General features: G+C 55.5%; 4 protein-coding genes across 7 annotated transcripts; 2 read left to right on the plus strand and 2 right to left on the minus strand.

The window, feature by feature from the left end:
- Window positions 1–1,892: 1,892 nt before the first annotated feature.
- LOC309685708 (signal recognition particle receptor subunit alpha-like) lies at window positions 1,893–9,454 on the plus strand. 4 transcript variants are annotated; one of them, XM_082501438.1, is made up of 14 exons: window positions 1,893–2,360; window positions 3,143–3,226; window positions 4,394–4,557; window positions 4,686–4,846; window positions 4,913–5,111; window positions 5,622–5,772; window positions 6,100–6,206; window positions 6,394–6,512; window positions 6,789–6,875; window positions 6,967–7,139; window positions 7,232–7,445; window positions 7,514–7,677; window positions 7,802–7,900; window positions 8,251–9,454. In XM_082501438.1, exons 1-14 carry the CDS (start codon window positions 2,019–2,021, stop codon window positions 8,377–8,379), a joined length of 2,193 nt encoding a protein of 730 aa, XP_082357564.1. In that variant the 5' UTR covers window positions 1,893–2,018; the 3' UTR covers window positions 8,380–9,454. The 4 variants fall into 4 exon arrangements, 3 of the variants coding, with proteins under 3 accessions (XP_082357564.1, XP_082357565.1, XP_082357566.1); XM_082501439.1 differs by having other exon boundaries at window positions 4,958–5,111; XM_082501440.1 differs by having other exon boundaries at window positions 4,988–5,111.
- A 49-nt stretch (window positions 9,455–9,503) lies between these two features.
- Window positions 9,504–19,907, minus strand: LOC309685707 (protein FAM118B). Its single transcript, XM_082501437.1, has 8 exons — window positions 19,865–19,907; window positions 15,666–15,743; window positions 13,289–13,541; window positions 12,674–12,901; window positions 11,279–11,407; window positions 10,637–10,922; window positions 9,973–10,032; window positions 9,504–9,865 (listed from the first exon to the last, which is right to left on the minus strand). The coding sequence occupies exons 2-8, from the start codon at window positions 15,734–15,736 to the stop codon at window positions 9,852–9,854; spliced, it is 1,041 nt and encodes a 346-aa protein (XP_082357563.1). The 5' UTR covers window positions 15,737–15,743; window positions 19,865–19,907; the 3' UTR covers window positions 9,504–9,851.
- Window positions 19,908–21,376: 1,469 nt separating this feature from the next.
- On the minus strand, window positions 21,377–23,712 carry LOC309685711 (cryptochrome-2-like; the record flags this gene model as incomplete). The annotated part of the gene is made up of 10 exons (XM_082501443.1): window positions 21,377–21,453; window positions 21,521–21,705; window positions 21,780–21,931; window positions 22,014–22,154; window positions 22,242–22,409; window positions 22,535–22,675; window positions 22,768–22,922; window positions 23,040–23,158; window positions 23,238–23,432; window positions 23,507–23,712. The coding sequence occupies 10 exons, from the start codon at window positions 23,710–23,712 to the stop codon at window positions 21,377–21,379; spliced, it is 1,539 nt and encodes a 512-aa protein (XP_082357569.1).
- A 492-nt stretch (window positions 23,713–24,204) lies between these two features.
- Window positions 24,205–26,612, plus strand: LOC309685709 (toll/interleukin-1 receptor domain-containing adapter protein-like). The gene is made up of 5 exons (XM_082501441.1): window positions 24,205–24,366; window positions 24,806–24,873; window positions 25,177–25,231; window positions 25,506–26,105; window positions 26,249–26,612. The coding sequence occupies exons 3-5, from the start codon at window positions 25,225–25,227 to the stop codon at window positions 26,290–26,292; spliced, it is 651 nt and encodes a 216-aa protein (XP_082357567.1). The 5' UTR covers window positions 24,205–24,366; window positions 24,806–24,873; window positions 25,177–25,224; the 3' UTR covers window positions 26,293–26,612.
- The last annotated feature ends 80 nt before the right edge of the window (window positions 26,613–26,692 follow it).

Here is a 26,692-nt window from a genome sequence, read left to right on the forward strand (position 1 = left end):
GGGGGGTCACCTTACCCCCCCCCCCCACCCCGTACCATAGGATGCCACGGCCACGTCCTCCGTGTCTATCCAGGGGAATTTCGCCTTCAGCTGGGTGGGGGACAGCAGGGCCACCTGCGCCCCTTCCTCCCTAGGGATGGGCAGCGTGCGGAGAAGGGGGGGGGGATGTGTGTCAGGATGAGCCACCCCAACAACCACCCCATGAAAATAAAACCCCAAAACCTGACCTGTGTCGCCACCCCCCCCCCTCCCCAAACCTTTGGAGCCGGACGGTGGCCTCCAGCGCGGCAGCACCCTGCGGGGGGGCGAGGAAGAGGTACCCCGATGGCTGGAACTGGATGTCGATGGGGGGCTCGTTGGGCACTCCAAGGTATTCCTGGAAGAAGGAAGGAGGGGGAGGAGGGGGGGCACACCGATGAGCCGGGCTGAACATCCCCCCACCCTAAAATAACACATATCTCCCCCCCCCCCCCCCCCCCAAAAAAAAAATAACCCAACGTACATTGATGTTGCGGAGGAACCTGGCGGAGAAACGGGACATGCGGATATTTTCCGGCAGGGAAAACTGCTGCCGGATCCCCCCCACCGACAGCACCGTGGAGGCTTGGGAATACTAAAGGAGAACACACACACACACACACCCCCCCCCAGCAAAAAAAAGATAAGCGGGGGGTCCCCAAGGCCGTACCCCACCCCGGGAGGGGGGTGTCTCACCGTGGGGTCCCGCTCCACCACCAGCACCCTCATGCCGTGCCGCTGGTTCTCCAGCGCCTTCAGCCAGTACGCCACCGACCAGCCCACCACGCCGCCCCCCACCACCACCACGTCGGCTTCTTCGGGGGGCGAGGGCCCGGGGGGGTTCCCGGGGGGGTCCAGCCCCCCTCCATACCCCCCCACACCGGCACCTGATCCTTCAGAGTCTGCCCCAGGCGCCCCAGACCCTGCCCCAGCTCTGCTGGGATATTTGGGGGGGGGGTGGGGGGGCTGCCAGACTTGGGAGGGGGAGGGGGACTAGCTGGCAGCCCCCCTGGGCCCCCCCCCAGTCCCCTCTGAATCACCCGGACCGTCCCCCCCCCCCCAGGCCACCCCCCTCTCGCCCCCCCCCCCCCCCCCGTTCCCTGGACTCCCCCCAGGCCTCCCTGGGACCCCCCCCCAAAACACCCTGGGTCCCCTGGAAACCCCCAGGTCCCTTCCCCAGTCTTCTGGGACCCCCTCCAGTCCCCTCTGGGCTCCCCCCAGTACCTTCTGGGCCCCCCCCCCCCGCATCCAAGATCTCCCACAGTCCCCTGGGACCCCCTCCCCAGTCCCTCCTGGGACCCCCCAGGACTACCCCAGACCCCTGCGAACCCCTAACCCCCCTCCCCCGGGACCCCAAGTCCCCTGGGACCTCCCCCAGTCCCTCCTGGGTCCCTCTGGTCCCCTCTGGAACCCCCTCCAGGACCTCCCCCGGCCCCCTAGGACACCCCCCCCCCAAGCCCCCCAGCCGGGACCACCCAGTCCCCCCTGGGACCCCCCTTGACCTTACCCCTACGTCCCCCTCCAGTTTCCCCTGGAACACCTCCAGTCCCCCCTGGGACCGCCCCAGCCCCCCGGGACACCCCAGGATCCCCCCTCCAGCCCCCCAGGTCCCTCTGGGACCCCCCCAGTCCCCTGGGACACCCTTATAACCCTCCGCAGCGACCCCCCCATTCCCTGGACCTCCCCATAACCCCTCCTAGGCCCCTCAGCGACCCCCCCCCCCCCATTCCCCGGGACCCCCCCACCCCTTTGACCCCCCTCCCCGTTCCCTGCGACACCCCCCCCACTCCATTCCTCCCGTGACCCCCCAAATCCCCCCGTTCCCCGGCCCCCCCCAACCCGGTTCCCAGGAGCACCCCCCCCTCCCGGTCTCACCGCGGAAGATATCGGAGCTGAGGGGGGCGGCGGTGCGGAGGGGGCGGCCCGGAGCCCCCCCCGGTCCTGGGGACCCCCTCGGGCCCCCCCGCCTAAGCGGGCACAGAGCGCGCCCCCACCGCAGCATGCCGCCTGGCCCCGCCCCTCGCCCGGCTAACCACGCCCCCTCCGCTACGCCCCCTGCCCGCCATTCGCTCGCCGCCGCCCCACCCCTTCCCGTTCCCTCCGCCAATGGGCGCGCGGGGGGGGCGGGGGCTTCCGGCGGAAGTGCGGCGGCGGGGAGGGGAGGCGGGGCAGTGCGACGTGTGCGCGGAGCCGGGCCCGGCGCCGCCGCCGCCGCCATGCTCGATTTCTTCACCATCTTCAGCAAGGGCGGCCTCGTCCTCTGGTGCTTCCAGGGCGTCCGCGGGCCTGCCGCTGCCGCCACCGCCCCCGTCAACGCCCTCATCCGCTCCGTCCTCCTGCAGGTCCGGGCGGGGGCGGCCGGGACCACCGGGGAGGGGGGGAAGGTTGGGCGGGACTGTATGTCTGAGGAAGGGGGGTGGGGGGGTGGATGGGACCACCAGCACGGGGGAGGGGAGGGGGGGGGGCTGGGGCGGCTATAAGGGGGGCTGGGGCAGCTGTGAGGGGGCTGGGGCGGCTATAAGGGGTGCTGGGGCAGCTGTGAGGGGGCTGGGGCGGCTATAAGGGGTGCTGGGGCAGCTGTGAGGGGGCTGGGGCGGCTATAAGGGGTGCTGGGGCAGCTGTGAGGGGGCTGGGGCGGCTATAAGGGGTGCTGGGGCAGCTGTGAGGGGACTGGAGGAGCTATAAGACATGCTGGGGCAGCTGTGATGGGGCTGGGACGGCTACAAGGGGTGCTGGAGGAGCTGTGAGGGTGCTGGGCTGGCTATAAAACATGCTGGAGCGGCTGTGAAGGTGCCGGGATGGCTATAAGAGGTGCTGGAGCAGCTGTGAGGGGACTGGAGGAACTATAAGACATGCTGGGACAGCTGTGAGGGGACTGGAGGAGCTGTGAGGGTGCTGGGGCAGCTATAAGGGGTGCTGGAACAGCTGGGAGGGGTGCTAGGGTGGCTGCGAGGGTGCTGGAGCACCTATGAGGGGTGCTGGGCGACCTGTAAGAGGTGCTCAGCCACCTATAACAGGTGCTGGAGCCCTTTTTGGGGGAGGGGGGGTGGGCGGAGGGTGACAGGGATGATTCTGGGGTTTCCTTGCTGCTGGCACCCCCCTTGCAACGGTTCCTCTCTCCTAGGAGCGAGGCGGCAACAACTCTTTCACCCATGAAGCCCTCACGCTCAAGTACAAACTGGACAACCAGTTTGAGCTGGTGTTTGTGGTAAGTAACCTCCCTCCAGCCCCAGAACCCCGAGGGAGGGGGGTTGCACCCCCCAAAAAAGGGGCATTCACATGTGGCTCAGTTGGGGGAAAAAAAAGTCTTCCCAAAGGGGTGAGGCTTTCTGCTGCCTTCCTAAAATCTGACGGGGAGCAGCGGCTGACCTGGCAAGGAGGCTTCATCCACGCTGCTTGGGAAGAAAAGCAGCTCGTGTGTTGATAACGGGAAGGTTTTTCCTGGCGTAGTGTTTTCTTCCTCCTCCCCGTGCCAGCAGCTGCCCGCCTGGATGTGGGGAAACCGGGGTCCGTCAAGAGTCGGTGCTGGTTGGGAAGTGTCAGGATGAGGCTCATACGATGGGAAAAACCATCCGTGAGTTTGTGGTGATCCAGTCTGAAAATGAAGAGAACAATTATCATCTCATGGCGGCTTAAGCAAACGGGTGATTTAATTGTGTAGGGCTGTTGTTTGACGCCCAGAACTGGGTTGGCTCCTTCTGGCTGTGGGATTCTTTGGGGTGAGGAGGTGCAACGTGGTGCTGGAAGTGTCTTAGGGAGCTGAGTGCTGATCCTGGCGTAGATGCTTCCTCCTGAGGGAGCCTGGTGGACTTGGTGGGTGGATGTGGGGTGTCTCTTGGTCATACACCACTGCAGTAGCAGCTTATTTTAATCATCTGCGAGAGGATTAGAACTCATTAAACCTCAAATAGAAGCTGTACACGCTGCTACATCCTAATAAAACTTGTTATTTTGGTCGGATCTATTTAAAAAAAGCCAGAAATGTGATGTCCTGTTTACTTTCGAAAATATTTTAACACTCTCCCTTTCAGTCTCCCCTTATCTCTCTAAATCCACACAACCTTCGTTGCGTACCTAAAGATAAGCCAAAGGCTTGCTGGTCTTTCGCTACGTGTCTTTGTTGCCGTGAAACAGTCAACCCATTTTTATTGGTGTCGCCTTTTAACACGAAGCTCTGGGCCGTGCCGTTTTATTTTCCCATTTTTTTTTGAGAGCATATTAAAAGCTCGGGAGGTCAGACTAGAAAACGTCGCTTGAAGCCTGCCAAAATTGAAGAGCTTCGTATCAAACGCAAAGGTTTTGGCTTCCTTGCCAGCTAGACGCTGCAGTTAAATCAGTTGAAAGAGCAACGTTTTTGCGCTGTGCTGCTTTGCAGGTGGGGTTTCAGAAGATCCTGACTCTAACCTACGTCGACAAGTTGATAGACGACGTCCATAAGGAGTTCAGAGACAAGTATCGCAATGAGTTCCAGCAGAAAGGCACCCTGGGCCTCCTAAATGGCACCTTTGATTTTAAAGATGACTTCATGCGCCTCCTCCGGTAGCAGAGCCTTTTTTTTTTGTTGTTGTTTTTTCCTCTTGAGTTTCCATTTAAAGTGGAGATAGATGGGGGGCTGTGAGGGCGGGGGGGAGAGCTGAAATTCAGGCTAACGGGCCACCTTCCCGCAGGGATGCAGAGGAGAGCAGTAAAGTCCGAGCTCCCACGGTAATGAAAACGTTTGAGCAGTCTCTCAAGTCCCAGAAGACTGTCAAGTGTATGATAGAAACCCGAGGGGAGAAACCAAAGGAGAAAGTCAAGAACAAGAAGAACAAAGGTTCCAAAAAAGAGGGTGAGTTGATGGGAGAGGGATGGGGGCGGGAATAAATATTCCAGAGCTTTCCCAGTCCTCTCGTAGCACCCAAACACTGGTCTGAGCTCATGGTGGAGCTCTTTCCGTCAGGCACTGAAGCTGTCGCAGCGCCCGGTAAAGCATCTGCAGGTGACAAGCAGCCCTCCGCAGCCGGGGAGAAGGAGGAACTGACCAAGGATGAAATCCTGCAAAAGAACCGGGAGGAATTCTTCAAGAGACACATGAAAGCAGGGGAGAAGTCCAGGTGGGTAAGAGGACACGATCAGTCTAGCTGTGCTTCAAACCAGCTCCTCCTGGTGTCCCTCGGGCATCGCTGAGTCTCTGCTTCCTTCAGTGACCCCTGGAAGTTGGTCCTTGCTTTCCTGGACCTTATTTCCCTTTTTCCTTATTTCCCTGCTGGCTGGAGAGACTGGGAGAGGGTGTGCTGGGAATACTGGAGGGGAAATAGAGCCTGATCCCTTCCCTGGGAGATCTAGAAACCTGGCGTGTGCCTGGGAGAGGTCCAGACCTCTTTTTGGTGAGGCTTTCCGGCTGTGAGCAAAGGGCAGTGGCGCATCAATGCCTGGCTCGAGGTAAAGCCCGCTGATACAGGGCTAAAGTTCAGATAAACTCTGGAGACTGAATCAGCCAAGTTTGGCCTTGATTTATGCCTTTTTGGGTAACCCGGGCTTTTAATTTTCCCACCTTCTAAGGAGGTGATTGCTGCTGCTTCACTGCACTGAACAAAGTGTGTTTCTGGTCTTTATTTCGGCAGATCTCCAAAGCCCGAGGCACAGAAGGAAAAGGGGAAGAAGCCCCGAGTGTGGGATCTGGGGAATTCTAATGCCAAAGTACTCGATTACAGTAACTCCACTACCAACGGCAGCGCGGAGGCTTGTCCCGTGGAGGAATTTGACCCTGATATGGTAAGGAAAAAATCAGGTCGCTCTGTCTGCTTCAGCGCGTTGTTCTGGGATCAGCTGGGCGTTGCAAACCCAGCCTGGTCTCCACGGCTGGCTGAGAAAGTGCTAGAAAGGGGGATGGCAGCGCCAAGCCCGTAAAGCTGCTGCCTAAAGGATATTGTCTCCAGCTGTGGCGGCTGCCAGTGGCGTGAGATGGCTGAGCAGAGATCTCTGCAGAGCTGCCTCTGCTGCCAACGACAACTCGTTGCAGCGAAAGCGGGCAGGGGGAGATGATGGTAAGCGGTTGCCGATTTTCAGGGTGCATCTTCCCCCCCCCCCACCCCCTCACAGGCCCTGGGGGATCGAAATCGTGAGCCCGGCCGCCTCTACGACCTTGAGTATGAAAGCGATGATGAAGCTGAAGAGGAGAAGGTTATTCAGAACCCTTCGAAACCCAGGTAGAGGCTTCTGCAGCCCCTGCTTGCCACACGCCTCTTGATTTCTCTCCCAGTCTAACCAGTAACGCAGTGGGAACAAATTGGTGTGTTTCTCAGCTGTGTGGTGGGCTCTTCTTGCATCTGGCAGTTGTGTGCCCTATGTGACTTGCTCCTCAAACCTAAAGATAACACCTCCCCTTCTCCGCAGTGTGAAGAAGGGTGGCCTGGGGGGCATGTTTGGCATGCTGAAAGGCCTGGTGGGCTCCAAGAGCTTGACGAGAGAGGACATGGACCCCGTACTGGAGAAGATGAAGGATCACTTGATCGGTATGTCTGGATCCGCTGTGAGCGGGTTAGTTTGAGGTGGTTCCCTGTGCTCCATCGGGTGAGCACCCACAGTTTGGGCCGTTCTTGCCCACAGGAACCGTGACGAGTTCCTGTCTCGCGTCTGGGGAGCCCTCAACAGTGCATCAAAAGGGGGGCAGTGGTCTAGTCTGGTGGGGATCCTTCACGCTGACTCCATCCTTCCCTTGACGCCGATATCCGGCGTACGTAACCTCCTCAGCAGCGCTAACTCTCCTCTCTCTTGTCTCTTTCTCAAAGCAAAAAACGTGGCAGCTGAGATCGCAGTGCAGCTCTGTGAATCGGTGGCTAAGAAACTGGAAGGGAAGGTGATGGGAACGTTCACCAGTAAGTGACCGTGTGGCCTCCTGCTTGTGGTCTGGGGCTCAGGAGTGTTTCTCAGGCGTGACGGGTTCTCTTTCCATCTCCTCCTTCCCAGCGGTGACCTCGACGGTGAAGCAGGCCCTGCAGGAGGCTCTCGTGCAGATCCTGCAGCCCCAGCGCCGTGTGGATGTCCTCCGTGATGTCATGGATGCCCAGCGTCATCGCCGACCCTATGTGGTCACTTTCTGTGGCGTCAACGGCGTTGGAAAGTCCACCAACCTGGCCAAGGTAGGACACAGTCCTGCTGGCTCTCTGGGACCAGTGCTGAGGTCAATCTGTGACTGCCAACGGGATTTTTTTTGATCTATTGCCACCTACAGATCTCGTTCTGGCTCATCGAGAACGGTTTTAGTGTCCTCATCGCTGCCTGTGACACCTTCCGCGCGGGAGCAGTGGAGCAGCTCCGCACCCACACCCGTCGCCTCAACGCCCTGCACCCTCCGGAGAGCCACGGCGGGCGGACCATGGTGCAGCTCTACGAGAAGGGCTACGGCAAGGACGCCGCAGGGATTGCCATGGAGGCCATCTCTTACGGTAGGTGGAAAACTGGTGGCGGGAGATGCCGTTTTTGGGGAGCATCCTGCTTAACGCTGCCTCCCCAGCTCGCAACCAGGGCTTTGACGTGGTGCTGGTGGACACGGCGGGCCGCATGCAGGACAACGCTCCCTTGATGACGGCACTGGCCAAACTCATCGCCGTCAACGCTCCTGACCTGGTTCTGTTCGTTGGGGAAGCGCTGGTGGGAAATGAGGCTGTGGATCAGCTGGTGAGGCTTTGTTTCCTCAAAGATCGAGGGGGGGGGAAAAAACCCCACTTCTGTCGGTTTTATTGGAGATTTGGACAGCAGCAGCACCACAAATGCGTTTCTTCGATCCATTCTCTCCCCTCAGGTCAAGTTCAACAAGGCCCTGGCTGATCACTCCATGGCCCAGACGCCGCGGCTCATCGACGGGATTGTCCTCACCAAATTCGATACCATCGATGACAAGGTAAGGAAGTTGTCGAAACAGCTCCCTGCACAGCCTCCCGCTGGTGACCGGAGAGGGAGAGACAGGAATTGTCAAACACAGGGCACTTTCACGCTGTCCGGGATGCCGTCCCCTGCCTTTCTCTTGCATTTAAGCCATTTAAACAAAATTTAGCAGTCCCGATTTCTGCACGCGTGGAAAATGGGGCCGTGAAGTCTCTTGGTTTATAAGCATTAACGCAGCGGGGCGTATGGGGACCATACACATCCGAGAAGTACGAGGAGGCTGAATATTTGACAAGCTCTTGGGTCTGTTCCCACGAGGGGCTAGCGCTGGATTTGCAATCTAACGGTGCTCGTTATCCTCGGCAGGTCGGCGCCGCCATCTCCATGACCTACATCACGAGCAAGCCCATCGTTTTCGTTGGTACAGGACAAACTTACTGTGATCTGCGAAGCCTTAACGCCAAGGCCGTGGTCGCAGCGCTCATGAAGGCCTAAAAAACACCAAATCGCTGTTTGCAGATGTCCGAGAAGAACATGCTTTACCCCGTTACCGACTAGTCTTTCCCGTGTAGTGCAGAACAGAATGAAGGGATACTGGTGCGAAGGGTAATTTTTTTCCGGATAAAACCCCTTTTATCCAGCAAAAGCCCTTCCCCTGGGTTCCTTCATTCTGTTTTAAGTGACGCAGGCTCCCGCGCGGGGAGGCTGAATCTAGAGCTTTGTATTGTTCGTGCTGCACAGGGAGGGGGGGGGAGCAGCGCGAGGACCTGCTGTGCTTTTTGGGGGATTTGAAGGCGTTTTGGGTTTTTTTTTTTGAGCTGCTTTTGATTTTTAGACCAGCTTAGGGAGGACATAGAAGTGACTTTTATCGGGGGCGAGCAGGATAGGCGCTGCTTAGCGGCAGCGTTGGATGATCTGGCTGTTAACGTTGCTGCTAGTGGCAGCTTCACCAAAATTGAAAAACCAAAAAAAGCGACGGCCTGTGCTGGGCTGGAGGGGAGATGGTAAATTGCCTTAAAGTCCCCATTCCTGTCGTCACCGGGACTCTGGAGCAGGGTACCCGGACATCACGTATTTAGGCAGGAGCTGGAGAGCTGCTGCAGTTTGGTCCGATATTGCTAATCATGGCTGGAGAAGGAAGGAAGGCAGCGTGCTCCTGCCCGTCTCCTGTCCTCAGCGTTATTTGCTAGTGAAAAGGAAAAACAAAAAAATTATACTGGAAGCTAATGGTGGCTGCTTGCTGCTTTCCTGCACCCTTTCCCCCCCCCCCCCTTCGAGTGCCTCTTGATCCCGGTCTGAAGTGCTACACTGAATAATACAAAACTCTCTTATGATGTCTTGTAGCTCTGTACCGCAGATGTGCTATAGTGCAATAAATTGAATGCTGTCTGCTAAGAGACATAATTTATATAAAAATAAACTTCATAATTTGTTCTCCGTGTATAAATAACTTGCCTCCAGCCAGAACCTATTTCCTTGGGCGTGTAAATCACACACCAGCCAAAAGTTAAGTGAACAGGCCTTTAATACAAGCTTCAACATACAAAATACTGTACAGTATAAAGACAGGACTAGAAAACTAGAGCTTCAAGTAAAAAAAAAAACAAAAAAAAAAACGCTCAAGTTTCATGTTTTTAATTGAAAGTACAGAATACAAAAGCACTAAGTATGAAATTAGAGTTGGCTGCAGCTCCCTGGGGGAGACCGCGCTCCCCAGGCACGTGCAACCGTGATAAAAAGATAATTACTACGTTAAACCAGGCGTCCGTCCGAGGGGGCTCTGGCTCCTGCCTGAAGTGTCCCGGCTCGGCTGGGTGCGTGCGGGCCGCAGCTCGAGAGCAGCGGGCTTCCATCCTCCCCTAGACTGGCCTTAAACCACGCAGGCCTCCCCGGGAGCTGCCGGCTCTGGTTTGGCCCGTCCTAGGGCGTCCCCTGCCACCGCGCAGGTCCTGGGAGGAGGCTGGTGCTCAGGTGCTGCATCCTGCGGGAAAGCAAAGGCTCTGCAAAACCCGCCCGAGAAGCCGCTGGGCTCGCAGGGAGCCGCAACGGGGCTAAAAAAGGCGAAGAAGCCGCTCAGGAGAATCTTACCTTTTATCTCGGCGTGGGCAGCAGCAGAGCCGTTCAGCTGTTGTCCCTCCTTAGGCACACCTAGGAGAGAGCAACCACGGGGTGGAAAGGCAGCCCCGAGGTGGCTGCGCAGGCACGGGGAGCCCCGCTGCGAACGGCACGCAGTGCCTGCGGCGCACAGGCTTTCCTGGCTGGGTTTTACCCTCAGAACGCAGGCCAGCAGGGCTCTGGCACGCCAACTCACTTCTTTTCCCCATTTTTATGATTTATTAGCGAGATGTCTCGTATGTTAATGCGTTAGCCTCAGGCTGAGCAGCACGAAGGTCAGCGAGACTGAAATGCCCTTTGGCTGGAAAGGGAATAAATAACTGCAGCTGCACGTGAAAAATAACATTTGGATGCGTGGGAAGCAGCAGAGCTGTTTAAACTATAAAACCACACTGCGATTTGGTAAAACCAAACCCCAAATTCAGCTACACTTGCAGACAATTTTTGTGGGTCAAAGAAAAAAAAAAAGCTTAAGGAATAATACAGCATAGAGAATGGGGGCTATTAACACTGCCCACGCTGCAAAGTCCACGGTGACAGTCAAGAACCGTGCTGCGTGTGACAGGATGCCCGAGTTCGGTGGGGAGATGGTGGCTGCACCCAGATGGGCATCCTGCACTGCCCGTAAGCCCCGTACCTGTTCGACCCCGCATGGCGATCTCGCTCGTCAGCCTCTCGAAGTACTCGGGCAAGTCCGCGTATTCATCTCCGTAGGAAATCACTTTAATCCCTTTGTCCAGCATGTTCTCACGGAGCTTCTTAAATTCATCCACGTCTCCCCTCCGTACGAGCATGAAGTGCTCCAGGTCCGACTTGTGCTTCACAGCCTCTAAAAACAGGGCCTGAAACGTGGTGTCATCAACAGTCCAACCACAGCCCAAGAACAGGAATGACTTATTTTCATACAGCTTCTGAATCTCTCGCTTTAAAAAAGGGAAAGACGTTCTTAGTCAAGGCAAGCTTTATCTTCACAAGGCACAAGAGACAGCACCTGCCTTATCACTGATGAGGCTCTGCAGGAGTGCCATCATTCAATCGCCCTCAACAGAAGCGTGCTGAGGTGCTTTTGCAGCTTAGCGGGGCTCGAGAATCCATCCCTCCGCTTCTATTTCACAAAATTAAGGGCTCTCCCACCACCCTGTGTGAAGCTCAGTCTTTAAACTCAGCTGAGCCTACGCCCGGTTAACATACGGGTTTGTCAGGGAAGCGGGAGACGTATATGCACAACGTACGGGACCCCAAAACATGCCCAGCAGAGAGAAGGCAGGGGCTGCCTCACCATGACCTCCGTGTTGCGCAGCACGTTCTGGTAGCCGGCCGGGTGGAGCACTATGCCGCTGGGGTTGGTGTAAACGCCGTGGATATGCAGGACGCTAAGCTTCCTCTTCTCTTGCGCCCACTCCAGCACCTGCGCAAAACAAACCCCTCCAGAAATGTTAGCGGGCGCGTCACGTTAGCGTCCACGGCGCTGTTAAAACCACCCCGGTGGGGAAGGGTTTCAAAGAGGCAGCTTCTTCCTCATGCTGCACCTTGTCTCCTCAAGAGGTCATGAGTCCATCAGCCTCTACATCACGGCCCACAGCTACCGCCTGCGGAGGTTTTTTTGGGTCAGCACTTCAGCTGAACAGCAAATGCGATGGGGAGGGACCGAATCAATACACCAGACTCAGCAGAAAAAAGGGGAAAACTCTATAAATATTACTTCAGCGTGTTTCTCAAGCCTACAGAGTTTTATTTCTTGGTGCCTCTGAGCTCTGAGAAGATCTGAGGAAGCTCAACAGCTGACCTTCATTTCAGAAAGCCACTTCCGAGGCTCTCAGTTTACTCCTGCAGACCTTAGCTCATTTAAGCTTGCAATAATTAGAATGCTTATTTGTAACACTGTAAGTACATCTTGCAGCCATGCAGATTAAGAGGTCACGCAGGAAACGCGAAGCACAGAAATGACTCAGAATGGAAAGAGACCTGCATATGGCACGTGTTTAACAAGCAAACAGAAGGACAAGATGCTCTCCACCGGTACAACCCGGGGTGGAAAGATGAGGTGGGCAGGTGGCGAGGAGCTCAGGGTTTCACAGTCCGATTTTCTGCCTGCCGGGGGCGGAAGGAGGGAAGCTCGCAGCTACGAATCCGAGAGCACGGCAGAAGAAGCCGGAGCACGCGAGTAACCCAGCAGGAGCCATCCAGTCGTTTCAGAACGAGGACACGGGGCAAGGGGGAAGCCTCGAAGGCTACAGCCCTGAAAACGCTCTGCCACAAAAAGCACTCCGCAGCACGTTATAAAAATAGAAAAGTCAGCTTTGTGCCTCGCGCGGAGTTTCCCGTGTCGGTTAGAAACGTCAACCCAAGCCTTATGTGGAAGCGAGGCTTGCGGTACTTCAGCAAGGGCAAGCCAGAAGTTTCAAGGACAGAGATCAAAGAAATACCAGGCTTAAGGGCTCCTCCTGAGCAATGGATGTCAGCCAGCAAGCGCAGCATTTCAGAAACCAGCATTCGTCTTCATTCCTCTGCTCACTGCCCCAAATGGTCAGAGCCTCTGCTTGGAGTTTGTCTAACGTCATTTAAATTATGATGAACGGTACAATCCCCTTACGCAGGCGCGAGGGCACATCCCACTGTCCTGCGCTGTACCAGCTCAGCCCTCACAATTAAAAAGAAAATCATCATCGTTTACCTTCTTTTCATCAGTCAGGTCAAGAGACTCCAGATGCTTGCCCTGGTGTGCTGCGTACAGTTCCAGCAGGTTATCAAAGTTTGTGGTTAACACAAGTGCCCCGTTTTCCATTAAGTGAAGCACAGACTGGAGCAGCTGCTTCCCAGAATCTTCCATTTTGGATTCCAGGTCATCAAACACCTCATATAAACAGTCTTTGAAAAAGGTTGAGCGAACATTGCTCGTGCGCTGAGAAAGGGAGACAGATTAAGATCAGAGTCGGGCTTCTTTTTAACGCTTCACGCTAAACGACTCGATGAAAACTACCCGCCTATTTCTTGAAGACCTCCGCAAAGCCGTAGGTCCTCGCAAGGCAGACACAGAGCGCTTAACGGCATTGAGACGGGTGCACCTCATCACCTGCCCCCCAGCATACTCCGAGTGAAATACCCAAAAGCTGGTGCCCACGGCAGAATTACGTCTCAGGAACCCGGCACATTAACTGCACTTGGGGTTCCTTGTCGATAGAGGATCGTTGGAGATGGGGGCACACTGGGGAACCAAATTTGGCTATTTCCGAAAGCCAAATCCTACGCTCAGGGCGGGGTACCGAATATTTACTACAAGCACACTCACCGGAGACAGCTTCTGGATGAGGTCGTGGGCAACGTGAACCAAGTTCTTGTCTTCGTGGAGACACTTTTGAAACCGTTTGCTCTCTTCATCTTCCAGGAGATCAAAGTCAATAGCAGCATCCAGGAGGGCCTGGATTAAACCCTTCCAAGACTTCAGCGCCGGGACCTGCGGAGCAACTGCTGCACTGATGCCTGTCCCGATCACCAAAACAAGTTCCCGAGGCTTCTTGGTTTTGAGGCTTGGCAACAGCTTCCTGCAAGAGGAGAAAAGTAGCACAGTTGGTACCATCATCGATGGGAGGATGTCTCAGGTCGTGGAACATGCAGACCGAAGACAAGGGAGGTACCCTCTGCCTAAATTTCGAACCAATGTGTCCATTAGGGTGCTCTGATAAACAGAGGATGAGAGGAGCAGCTCGGCATCCCTTCAAGACAGCGTGCAGCTCTACGGATCAGCATCACAAATGCCCACAATTACAAGGTACGTAATTATAACATATTTGGCAATCGAGACCGTTACCGAGACGGTTACTGGGGAAGTCAATACCGCCCAGGAATACTTCCTAAGCAAAGCTAATTCAATTAAAATTTGGAATAAGGGAGGTCTTGTTAATAACAGTTACCTGGAAGCTTGCAGAAAGGCTGGAGACTGTGGAAAAGGTGTGGTGAGCATTATGGATATATGTTATCGATGGCTGTGGAGACACATACATACTCTATACGTACTGAGACAAAACACGCATCGCACTCCCAGGCGGGGAGTAAACACAGCCAGGACTGATCCTGGTTTAAATAAGGTGCCAAACGGGGGCCTGAAGACAGCAGCCCCATTTATCCCAGCACAAGAGGAAGGAAGCGACGGTTTCCTCCCAGCTCTGCCCTGGGGAGGACCCTCCCACCCCCCAGCCCCTCTTTGCTAAAAAGACCGCTCAGCAGGACCAGAAATCCCTTCCCTGTTACGCCTGCAACGTAAGCGGGATGCTCCAGGCCAATCTTTTGGAAGCCCAGATGATAACAGTCTCACGCAAGAGCTGTGTGGCTATATTCTCCTTCCTCCTCCTCCTTATTTTCCTAGCTTTACACCTGCACAGTGCTTTTAAATTTGAAATTTATTATTTATTAAGTAGATGTGCTTCTCCTCATCATGCCTTGCCCCGGGTCAAGCTGCTTTTCTGACGCAGGGGAGCGGCTGCAGCTTCGCAGAAGATGGAAGCAGCAGCCCAGGGAGGCAGCTCATTTGGAAGGAATGTTTTTTTATCTGCAAACACGTGATATTTAAGCGAGAAGGGGAAAGGAAACCGACACCAGACAGATGAGGCTTTGCCTTCCCTCTGCCTACAAAAACAGACGAGTTAACCCTTTTCTTTAAGAGGTCTTCGCTGTCGGTGGCGATAAATGGATTTTAATTTTGGGCCTGCAAGCCTAGCACGCAAAGAATAAGCCAATATTCGTGCTAATGAGGTAGTATAAAAACACAACCAGAAACCTAGGGACTGAAATCCAAAAGAATAACAAATACACAAGTCTTAACATCCTATGCGACAGCTCTGAAAGAGGCATTCTGTTCCCACGCTGATAAATACGATTGTTTCTACCCTGATATCCTGGGCAAGGAAAACATAATCTCCCAGCCGCTCTTCTGCTCATTCCACAGTCACTGGACCAACCTTGAGACCAGAGGTCCCTCACAGAAACTATTCTCCAGCCCTCCATAACTCGTAAATAAATCAAATTAGTGGAAGACAACTCCCAAGAACGAGCTGCTCGTTCGCAGGCGGCGATGCCTTAAATCCTGAGTCCACGCTACTGCAGCAGCCACAGGACCAACCCTGGGTGGAAAGAAGTGTGGATATGTCCCAAGTTAGCGTCATGCTCAGCCTGGAGAACCATAAGACGACCTACTTATTAGTATAGGGAGCCTCCAAAGTGGAATTATTTAGCCTTTACATGCAGCAAAATCATACTAATTCGAGTAATTGCCTGTCCTCCCAGGAACCGGTGTCCAACTCAAGTGCAGAAGCACGACCACCGTATCAGGCGTGACCCTACATGTGGACAGGACCTGAGCTAGGATTAACACCAATCAAAACCACAGAGACAGTACAGCAAAAAACAGCTTTCTCTGCAACCATGCATCCTGGCTTAGGGGTTAAAAAACCACAGCAACGAAGCACGTTCTGGGTGTTAAGGTCTTTGTTGCACGCACCGCAGGAAAATACTAGTTACAGGGCACGGCTAGGGACAGGGCGCTTTTCTTGGATCAGCAACCGAAACGGCTGCTGGGGCTCGGTGCCAAGTGTCATGCTCTTTAAAGAACAATGCAAGGTTAGGGAAAAGCTCTTATTAGAAGAAATTCACCGGAGTATAATTCAATTTACCTGGGCTTTTTTGCAGGTGGCATTCCATCTTCCAACAATGTTTCTTTACCCAGGCTCACCGTAGAAGCCATCCAGTTTCTATAGTAGACAAATCACCACAAGCAAAGTCACTACATATATGCAATACGACGTGGAACAGACCACAGGTTTTTGTCGAGCCAGCTTTTCACGGGCGGATAAATACCAGGGTTTGTTATCTTTATGAGATCACCTTCGGGCTGAGAATTGCACTTTTTTGTTTCTGAACTTTGCCCCGCGGCTCTCATACACATCCTTAACTTCCTTTACAACGAAGCTCAATACAATCGTGGGGCTGTTTTGTACAAAACCGGGTTGCCGTGGCCACTGGCAGACCACTGTTTGCCAGACCCTTCGTTTCACCTTGGCCGCTCATCTTTGCCTGCGAGCCCATACCTCGGAGCAGGCGCTCCCTGCTTCCAAGGCGATGCCCGTCAGCAAACCTGCGGCTTGGGAAAAACAGCGGGGGGGAAGAAAGACACAAAGATTTTTGTTGGCTACAAAAAGCCACCCAGAGCATTTCGTTCTCTGGTGATGAGAGAAGGATTAACCAGCCCTGCCATACGTCTACACGCGGTGGGATATGACCTTAAAGAAAGTTATATGTCTGAGAAGTCTATCAACAGCCCATGACAAAATACCAAAGGTCTGCCAGCACACGGTCCTCTCCCACTCTGCCTCTCCAAAATAAGACTATTAAAAGGGAAAGAAAGCAGACAGAACTGTTTACCCTTGCCCATTTTTTCTTGCTAATTATAACGAAGAGTCCAGCAAAAGTTCTAGGAGGCAGGCTCTTGCCAAAAGGAAATGCTGCACAAAAGCTGCTGGCCCAAAATCATAGTTTTTTTTACAGGTTTCACAGCCTCGGTGACATCTTAGCATTTCTATTACAGACGAGATGCCTGCAATTGCTTCACTGCAGCGAAGCAGCAGCACTGGCAGGAGAAAGTTTTACAGCTATGAAACCTCAGCTGTGCTGCAAATGTTGGTAGGGATGACTTAAGAAATGGTCCCAATAATCTATGTAACCATCATCTTTTGATGCTGGATGATGAAAACGGGGCACACCGACTCCCGCAGACACTCAGATGCAGTATGCTTGCCAGCCTTCCACTTCTGATCCCTTCTGAAAAGATTTTATTTATCACCACAATAATAATATATCATTATAACAATAATATAATAACATTTTAACACCTCAGAGAGCTGGTCTACACAACCTGCCTCCCAAAACACCACTTAGCACGCACTGCCCATCACCTCAAACAATCAGATTTTTATTTTACTGTAGAGCCCAGATTTCGGATGAAAGTTTCAAACGCATTGAGCAAGTGAGGAACCGCGTTCCCGCCGACCGCTTGCACCTCCTGGTTTTACACCCTCCGTGCTTGCAGGGCCCTGAGCCTCCTCCATCCCACACCCTTTTGAACGTTGTACCCTGCCTTCTTCCAACCCGCCGTCGAGCCCGACAGCTGTTCAACGCTGTTCTGACAACGAACCTCCGCAGCCTCGTGCCCCCCAAACGCCTGCAAGCATCAGGCCATGGGGTGAACCTTTTCGGGGAGTTAAAACTGCCGGAAAAACACCCGCTCCAAAGGGGTGTCTCTCGGGGAGGCAGGAGGACGCACCGCACACATGATCAGTCGGGCAGTAACATCAAACTCGCCCTGAGTGAATACAGCCAAGTACAGTCGGGATGGAAAACAAGAAGGGGGGAAAAAAAACTCTCTTTTTTTTTTTTTTTCTCCTTCCAGTAGGGTAAGATCTCTCATTGTGGATTAGCTGATTCTTTCGGAAGAACAGGCTGCTTCCACAAAGCCAGCCAAATTTTAATTAACGGTGCAAAGACACTTCAGATGAGCTAGGGACTCAAGCACGTAACCTTTGTTAACTGGCATATTTAAGAAGGAAGCTTGTGGAAAGCAACACGCTGAACTCCCGCTGCTGTCCAGATCTGCCCTCAACTCCCTCCAAGGCACCTAACAGCCCGAGGTAAAAACCCTCCCCAGTTTCTCCACCGGCTTCGTTTACAGATCTAATTTAAGTTTACATTAGCTTTAGGTTGCGAATTATCAGCTCAGTCTCGATATCAAGCCTGTTCATAAACTCCTCCCGAGGCCCTCCTCTGTTTTGCTTGTTCACCTGCCTGAGCACTGCTCCCATTTCGCTCGTCCTACACATTTGCGTTACTTTAAACAGCAGAAAAAAACAGAAATGGAACAGCATCAAATCAATTTTTAAGTGCCTCTTAAGACAAAAGTGCCTCTAAAGCACCAAGGACATTTCAAAAGTCATTTTGAACTCAGGAAAAACCACCTTTTATAAATATAGTTACCGAGAAATGGTAATCTAATATCACAAACGTCAACCTTCATTTCTATTTAATGCAGATAGCCAAAAAGGAAAAAAAAAAATCAGAAATAACGTAATCAGAAATAATTCTGTCTCCAAAAAAAGTGCTTATTTCTCCTCAGGACAAGTCTTCAAGATTCAGCCAAGAAATTTAAACCTCCAGATTTCAGGCCTGGGGAGAAAGTCTGCTCTCCAGGGGGACAGATCATGCCAGCACGGTCGAGGTAACCGAAATGAAATAGCATTACCTCAGAGCGTGGCACCACTGCCGCAGGGAAAAAAGCACCAAGGGGACCCTGCAGTACCTGGCCATGCCGTGAACGCGGGTGCCATGAAGGAGAGGGAGCGACGGGCACTTACAAGATAAGAAGCGTCTCTCCAGTCTTCCTCCTCGAGACGTCGGGAACTTTCCAGCTATTTAGACTACAGGGAGCTGGAGAGAGTGTAAACATCAAACGCAGCGGGTTCTTGGCTCAGCTGCCCCGTTCTCCTGTCACAGCATGGTCTCTCATCACCTTTATTAATGGCACTGTGCTTATAGAGTCCCTGCCTAGGTTTGCAGCGTTCTCTTTCCCCCTAAGAAATCAGTTAATTTATCCTAAAGCCCTTGAGGTGCAGATTTCAGCAAGGAATCATTATCTTTAAACAATGCCCTGAGTCGCCAAGACTGACTAAACCTAACCAGTAATAGAAAGAAGATAGATCCAGCTGCAAAACCGCCCGAAATACAAAGATGTATCCCAGCTAAAACGAAACGCCTAAACAAAGCATATGCCAAATTAACGCTAAGGCTGACACAGAGTATATATTTACAAAAACCTTGCCATAACTCTAGGAAACGCGCTGCCACCGCTCAGCCAACGTCAGACCCCAGCCTGCAGAACCACCCCGGGAAATTCAGGAGACGTTTTCTCCACCGAAGGAGATGGGGAAGTCACTGCGGATGCCCTCTGACTGCCTCCATGCTCAGCAGCTAACAGACAAGTAAAGCTACACCTGCACGCTAGACCTGAATGTTTAAAGTTTAAGTAAAACCTGCATGCGTCCAGCTCAATGGTGGAAGAGGGGCTCCTCTGGAAAAGCCCTCTCAAATTATATACAGAAGCAAGTACAAATTCATTGCTCATCAATTACTTTTAGCTTCGAGTGCTGAGAAGAACAACCACCAGTGAGAGCGTAATTCAGATCTTCTTTCTAAACTAAGTTGCTTTAAGATGTTGGGATAAGCCAAACGTTATATTATAGTCTCAAACCCGCTACGCTTCTGCTAGAAGAATCCGAAAGGACGTTAATGAGTCGTCCCTGGCCGATTCCCAAGCTCTGTCCCTCCACGTGGAAGTCGCAACCGGAGCAGGCCCGCACGGATCATCAAAACCGTCCTAGAAAGGGACAGGCTACAGAGACAGCGGGGGGCTGGCGGCGCGAGGAAAAGCAGCCCGGCTTCCATTCGTGCCGACGTTAGAAACACAAGATTCAGCTTCCCCGGATACAAGTTAAAACACATCAGAGACTTTTATTTAAAGCTGTGATTCTCCACGTGCTTCGGGCTTCGTGAAAAAGGCGAGGGAGCGACACAGCAAAAGCTGGAAAGAGGTCTGCATCCCAACAGACTCACACGGGAGCCTGCACTGCCCGACAGGCGCCAGGCTCGCTTCGGTCTGCCCTTTTTAAGCCCCAGCAGAGGAGGCAGAGGGATGGCCCTCAAGCGGGCGATTCTGCAGGCGGGACCGGCTTTCCAGGAGTGTTTCTGGAAAGCAAAGCGGGCCGGGCATGCTGCCGGAGTTGGGGGTTTCACACCTTCAGGGATGCCCGGCACCTCGAGGCCTTACCTTTCCTCTCCGCTGCGCCCCCTCCTCGCCCCCTCTCACACTAAACCTGAGGGAAAAGCAAGAACACGGTACTTCAGCAGGCAGGGAGGAGGCCGAGGCTCCTTTTAAGGGGGGAAAAACGCCCCAAGAAAATGGAAGGGGCACCTCTGAGGGGAAGCTGGGCCCAGCGTCCCCCGCCGCCATAAGTGGCTCCCGCCGGGCTCCCCCCGGCCCCCTGACCCCCCAAAGCAGCCCCACAGCCCCCTCCATGAGGACGGAGGGTCCGGCGCCATTGCGGCCCTCGGCCCTCCCCTCATGGCGGCCGCGCGCGCGACCCCGGCCCGCCGTCGCCATGGCAACGCTCCCCGCTCCCCGCTCCCCCCCCCTCCGCCCCCCGCCCCCTCCGCTCCGCACGCACCTGGCGCCGCGCGCCCGGCCCCATGAGGAGACGCCCGGCGACGGAAAGGGATTGGCCCGCCCCCTTCCGCCCCGCCCTCTCATTGGCTCGTAGGGGAAGAGGCGGGACTATCGCGTCTCCGCTCAGGGTGGGGGGGAGAAAAGGCGCTTGCGCGAGAATTTACCTCTGATCTCGCGATACTTAGAGGAGCTATAAAAGGCGGCGGGCGCATGCGCCTGGCAGTCGCGGCCTGTGCACGGCGAGAGGCGTTTGTGTGGTGGCCGCCTGTCAGGGGGCGGTGTGAGAGGCCGGAGGCCCGGCCCCCTCTGTTCGAGGGAGGCTGTTGTAGGCGTGATAGTGCCCTGTTGCCCCTCAAGGGCCTTCCTTCCTCCTTCGAGCTGCCTCTGTGTGTGGGTCTGTGTCCGTGCAACGATGGCTCCAGCCCCGTGAGGTAGTAAAAGCAGTGCTTGGCCTCCGTGAGCTGCTGTAATTTGGTGTGGAGGAGTTTGGGTGTATTCAAAGCTTTTTCAGGAAGAGAGGCTGTTCTCTGGCTTTCATGGTAGCTGTGTGTTGCTTTATGTTGGTGCCATAAATAAACTGTGGTGATGGTGGGTGTACTTAGACAAAAGTAGCCTTACTTTCTCACCTCAACACCTTTCCAGGGGCTGGCTTTGACCCTTCCTTGCGCTCACCCTATCCTCAACCTATTTCCTCATACTCTCTGCAGGCAATCAAGAAAGCTGCAGGCTTCTCCGTGATGGCCAGCCCTGTGACGCCATAGCCAGGAGACTTTTAACGTGTTGCTGCTGCCGGTGGGTCAAGGCATGCTTTGAATCAAGCTGTGTTTTCTTAATTACTCTGCTGCCTTTAATAATGATTATATTCTAGCAAAGGCAGGGATGGAGGTCGACCCGGTGGGGTGTTGCCCCTTGGAGTCTTGGGTTTGTGGGATGGTGTTTGCCTTCAGGGTGTGTTCTTGGGTGGGGAGTCGATTTTTGAGGTGGTGGCAGCAGCAAAGTCATCGGGCCCAGGGCGTGAGAGGGAAAGGGATTAAGTAAAGTTGAACAAAATGGGTCAAAATGGGACAAGCGGTGCCTGACCCATGGCTGCCACCTGCCTGGGGGTCCCAGTGGGGCTCAGTGCTGCTCAGCCTTGGACTTTTTCCTTCGTGATTCGGCTACTGAAGGTCCCTCCGGTGGCTCCCGCTTGGTGCCTGGAGGAGAGGAGGGCAGACAGGGTGGCAGCAGGGGGAGCTCAATGCTTCTTGGGTGACTTGTTACCTTTCTGGGCACGGGCTGCCTTCATGCGGCCCAGGTTTCTCTCTCTCGCTGCCCTGTGCTCCACGATGGGCCGGGGGTAGTGGGTGCCCACCAGGCAGCCTGCCTGCTCCTGCACGGCCCGTGGTGCCTTCCAGGGCTCATAGATGTACTCAGCGGGGAAATCCTTGAGGACAGGGAGGTATTTCCTACGGCGAGAGGTCAAAGCCACCAGGGAGCCCCTGTCCCCTCCATTTCACATGGCTTTGGGTTTCACGCCTACCGAATGTACGCTCCATCCTGGTCCGTCTTCTTGCCGAAGGCAACAGGCGAGTAGATGTGGAAATATCGGTGGAAGAAGGCGCTGCTTGACAGCCACAGCCAGTTGCCGGCATTGAGGGACCAGTCTGCGTCTAGCAGGAGCTCCTCAAAGACCTGCAGGACAGCATGGTGGCATGGGGACCAGGTCCCCAAGAGCCTGGTGGGTGCCAGTGGGTGTTGGGGGAGATTTGCTGACCTTCAGCCCTTCTTCCCAGGAGACCCAGAGGTCCCCGCGGGTGAGGAAGCAGGCAACGGCGTGCCGAGCAAGGTGGTGGATCCAGCCCTCAGAACGCAGCTGGGTCATGATGGCGTCGATGAAGGGATAACCTGTCTGGCCCTGGCATGGGGTTTTGGGGTTAGATGGGACAGGGGGACACTTTGGGGGGGTGTCAGAGGACTCAGGGCTTATCCCTGAGGGAAGTACCTCCCTCCAGGCACGGAGATGCTGGGGGTTGTCGTCCCAGTCGACCTGCAGGCAGATAGGGTTGCCGACCATCCGGTCAAAATTGGGGATGCTGGCGCCGGCGGTGTAGAAAAACTCCCTCCAGAGGAGCTGTCCATGCAAGGAGACGGGGGGCTGGGAGTGCTCCCGCTGCCGACAAAGGCAGGATCAGCCCCTCCTGCTGGGCTGGCCCCTGTCTTCTCCAGCCCCCCACCCCTTCTGCAGGGTCCCTCTGGCTCACCCTCTTCCACCCCACCCCAAAAATGCTGCCTCACCCTCTGGTAGACCTGGTCCAGCCGCCACCAGAAGGTGCGGACTGACAGACAGCCAAATTTGAGGTAGGGGCTGAGGACGGTGGTGCTGGGGCTCAGCGAGGTGGGCTCCGTTTCGGGCTTCTTGAAGCCACACACCCAGGCCTGGATGGGGGGGGGACATACTGGGGTCATATTTTGGGATGGGGGGAGGCAAAGCAGTCCCGAAATTAGGGTAGTGGGTACTGAGCACTGACCGTCCTCTCCATGTGTGCGTCGAGCCGGGCGAGTGCTGCTGTCTCTCCACCCGGGTAGAGGTGAGGACCCATCTCTGTGGGGTTCTGGCCCAGCTCCTCCAAGGTTGGGACCCCGTAGTGGGTGTCGTGGCTGGCCTGGCATGGGGTACGGCAGCCTGGGGCACCGTGTAAGGTAGGGGTGTGATAGCCATCGCTCCGCTCCAGGGTGAACAGTGAGGGAGATGCTGACCCAGCTTTGTGCTCTACCTCCCCCAGGTCCACCCTGTGCTCACCCTGGAGATATTCCTGTGTGAGCGCTGGGGCCGGCTTCTCCGGGGGTCCCAGCGATGCTAGGAGGCTCTGCAGGTGCTTGTAGGTCAGGGGGGCTTTGCCGTCATTCAAGGCGAGGACTCTGGGGTGGGAGATGGAGGGACGTGCTCGGCACTTGTGCTGGATTCCCCATACCCCAAGGGATGGGGCCAGACACCCACCTCTCGGTGTCGTAGAGGGTGTGGGACACCTTCTGGATCACCTCTACGCCGTGCTGGGCCGCCAGCTTGGCCACAGCGGTGTCACGCTGGCGGGCGGGGGGTTCGGTGTCCACCTCAAAGGTCAACCGTGTCGTCCCCCAGGCACGGAAGAGACAGGGGAACACCTCCTCTGGGCAGCCCCGCACCACAAACAGCCTGCCGGGGAGCTGGGTGGGCACAAAGCCCCTCGAGACCCCACCAAATCCCCTTGAGACCCCACTGGGACTCACCTGGAGCCCATTTCCCGCAGGCTTCCATCCAAGTCCTTCAGGGAATCGAGGAGGAACCGCTGGGCATTGGCGCCCGACCGGTTGCTGGAGGGGTCGAGGATAAAGAGGGGATGAAGGCGGCAGCAATCGGTGGCCGCTGCCAGTAGTGCCGGGTTGTCGTGCAGCCGGAGACCTTTCCGAAACCAGTGGATGGAGCTGTGCTTCATGGCTGGGGGGGGGGGGGTCCTGGTGGGATGCAACCTGGGAAAGGAGAGATGGAGGAGGATTTGGGGGGGGGGGGGGAAGAGAGTACCTTGTTTGGTAAATTTAACTCATAAAATAAGTGGGAGCAGCAGAGATGGACGTGTCGGTGTCTGGTTATAAAACCAGGGAGGGAAACGGGTCCGGGCTTGCAGCGCGGTGACGCCAGGCCGGTGGCGGATGTGGGAGGGAGGCCCCGGGGAGGGCTGGCTTCCCGGCCCCGTGGGATCGCAGCCGACTTCCCCTGCCTGCGCTTCCGCATGCCCAGGCGGAGCCCCGACCTGCTGGCAGTAGGAGGGGTGGGGGGAAATCTCGGGGGAGGCCAGGCTGCAGAGGGATGGGGCAGCTCCTCCACTCTGTCCCTACGGAAGCTGGTGGGTGTCTCCGTCCTCCCCTGCGTCCTGGGGCTGCTCCATCGGGACCCGCTCCCGGATGGGGAAGCTGTAAGGATGGATCCAGCCTCGCCATTCACTGCGGATCCCATTAGGCTCCAGAGTGAACGTGCTGCAGCCTACCTCTCCTTTCCCACCTAGGCGATCCCGAAAGATCTTCCCTCTCGCCGAACCCAGGGACTGATGCATCCCCCTTCCCTGCTCCAGTGCCCGACTCCTGCATCCCAGGTAGGCATCCCCCAAATTTCCCCCCCCTCTTGTTCACCGTCTGTGCTTGTCGTTCAAGCCACACTTGAGGTTTTTTTGCTATTAGTAAGCAGTGGCTCACTTGGGGAGTGTGGTTTCTGTGGGTGCACTGGGGTCTTCCCGGCGTTTGCCACGGTCCTGCGCCGTTTTCAGGGTGGGGGAAAGGTTTCGGCGTGACTCGGAGTGTTTTATTTTGGAATGGGTGATGCAAGCAGTGGAAAACAGCAGCCGCCTTCACTCCTGGGTACCCGCAGGGAGGGTCCGGGCACCCTAAACCATGCCGGGAGCGTGATGCCGAGGCGCGGGCATGGTGTGGGCTGGGAAGGGATGCCGGGGATGAATGGATGCGGGAATGACCCAATCTATCTTTAGTGTTCCAGCACCCAATCAATCTCTTGATTCCTACTTTTCCTGTCTGCAGGATCTTTTCCCCGCTGCCGGGAATGAGGGTCTCTCCTGCCCGTTGGCTCTCGGCCTCGCTCGCTGCAGGTGTGTATCTCCGGTGGGGGAGGATGAGTGGGAAACAGCAGGAAAAGTGCAGGCAGATAGGCAGGGGGCTGCTTGAGATTGAAACGCTTGTTCCTGACAAATTTTGGGGAGGTGGATGCAGAAAACTCTGCTGGGGGTGATTTTTGGGGCTGCAGGCGAGCACCCTGGAGCTGTGCGTCCCTAGAATAAACCCCACTGAGCTCCTGGGGCTGAGACCCATTGTGGGATGGTTCCTGCTCTCCTAATTTCTTTCTTTTTTTTTTTTTTTTTCTTTTTATCCCCCTTTTTTTTTTCTGCTGGCAGGAGAAGTTTCACGCCGGCGATCGGCGGCTGAGCAGCGTACTGCCCGCTATGGCTGGTGAGTCTTGGGGGGATAAACCCTCTGGCTCCGTCCCCTCCATCACCGGCATCCCCTCCCTGCCAAAAAATGAGGGTGCCCATAGATAGCTGAAGTTTTAGGGGCTGGTGTGGTTTTGGGGAGATCAGGGTGAGATCCCACCTGGCTCTTTACATCTGGAGGTGTCCCGCTGAGCCAGTGATGCTGTGCAAACCCCTTGGGAAGCTCAGGGGAGGTGCTGAGTCGCCGTCCCGTCCCCCCCTCAAACCTCACCATTGTGTCTCCAACTCCGCAGGCTGGTTTAGGCGGCTCCTGCACAAGCCCAAGCCCAGTTCGGTGGAGAGCAGCCTCAACACCAGCTGCTCTGCTTCATCCTCACCTTCCTCATCCTCTGCGGAGAGCTCTGGCTCCTCTCCCAGCACGAGCCTGGCCAGATCCGTCTGTCTGTCACCCATCTCGGTGGTGGACATCAGTGCCTCGGGCAGCGCCCGGTGGGCCAAGAGCTACGACGTCTGCATCTGCCACAGTGAAGTGGACCTGGAGCTGGTGGAGGAGCTGGTGTCCTACCTGGAGGGTCAACCCGAAAGCTTCCGTTGCTTCCTCCAGCTGCGGGATGCGACACCGGGAAGCGCAGTGGTGACGGAGCTGTGTGACGCTGTGCAAAACAGTCACTGCTGGGTCATGCTTATCACCCCTGGCTTCCTCCAGGACCCTTGGTGCAAGTACCAGATGCACCAGGCGTTGGCCGAAGCTCCCATGGCCAACGGGCGCACCATCCCGGTGTTGAAGGACGTGGATCGGAAGGATTATCCCAAGGAGTTGCGCAACCTCTACTACATCTACATGGCGCTGAAGGAGAAGAGCTTCAGGCAGATCAGAGACACCATCGTGCGCTGTGAGTGTGCCATGGGATGCTGGTGGAACGTCGCTCCGGTGGGGTAGAGACCATGGGAAGGGACCAGATTCCATAAATGTATTTAACTAGCTGATATGTTACATTAATTGGTTGCTAATGGGGTTCATCTGCTGCCTCCACAGACCTCCAGGATCTGTGCCGGAGTTCCACGAGTGGGACGGAGTAGCGCTGGGAGCGGGCAGAGGTGTCCCCGTGGCATTTGGGTGCTGCCACAGCTGGATCCGGCCACGTCCCGAGGGGATGAAGCTGAGCTGCTCGGCCCAGACCTGGTAGCTGAAGACAGGGAGGTCCTCACACCCGTGGTGGGGATGGTGGCATGGAGCCTGCCACGTCCTGGTGATGCCACCACCATCGTGGTGGCCAAAACCCCCCAGGTGATGCCACCACCATCCCGGTGGCCAGGGACATCTTCCAGCAGGTCCCCGCTGCTCATCACGCCAACACTAAGCCCCGGCGTCTTTGCACGGGTTTGTTTGGACTAGGAAAATGCAGAAGTTTTAAGTTTTTGTTGGCTTTTTTGTTGTTTTTCTTGTTTTAATCCGCCGGCTTGTGGGTTCCTGTGATAG

Source organism: Vanellus vanellus, assembly GCF_965231255.1.
Source record: "Vanellus vanellus genome assembly, contig: HAP1_SCAFFOLD_1110, whole genome shotgun sequence".
In the NCBI taxonomy this organism is placed as follows: domain Eukaryota; kingdom Metazoa; phylum Chordata; class Aves; order Charadriiformes; family Charadriidae; genus Vanellus; species Vanellus vanellus.

What these genes read in the sequence shown, in the direction of transcription:
- LOC309685708 (XM_082501438.1), top strand. Translation starts at nt 2,019, where the DNA reads ATGCCGCCTGGCCCCGCCCCTCGCCCGGCTAACCACGCCCCCTCCGCT. An exon ending in AAAGCAGGGGAGAAGTCCAG is followed by an intron (nt 5,112 to 5,621) that starts GTGGGTAAGAGG and finishes TTATTTCGGCAG; the next exon opens with ATCTCCAAAGCCCGAGGCAC. An exon ending in GGTGATGGGAACGTTCACCA is followed by an intron (nt 6,876 to 6,966) that starts GTAAGTGACCGT and finishes CCTCCTTCCCAG; the next exon opens with CGGTGACCTCGACGGTGAAG.
- LOC309685707 (XM_082501437.1), bottom strand. Translation starts at nt 15,736, where the DNA reads ATGGCTTCTACGGTGAGCCTGGGTAAAGAAACATTGTTGGAAGATGGA. An exon ending in CCACCTGCAAAAAAGCCCAG is followed by an intron (nt 13,542 to 15,665) that starts GTAAATTGAATT and finishes CTCCTCTTGCAG; the next exon opens with GAAGCTGTTGCCAAGCCTCA. An exon ending in CGCCATGCGGGGTCGAACAG is followed by an intron (nt 10,033 to 10,636) that starts GTACGGGGCTTA and finishes GCTCTCTCCTAG; the next exon opens with GTGTGCCTAAGGAGGGACAA.
- LOC309685709 (XM_082501441.1), top strand. An exon ending in CAGAGACACCATCGTGCGCT is followed by an intron (nt 26,106 to 26,248) that starts GTGAGTGTGCCA and finishes CTGCCTCCACAG; the next exon opens with ACCTCCAGGATCTGTGCCGG.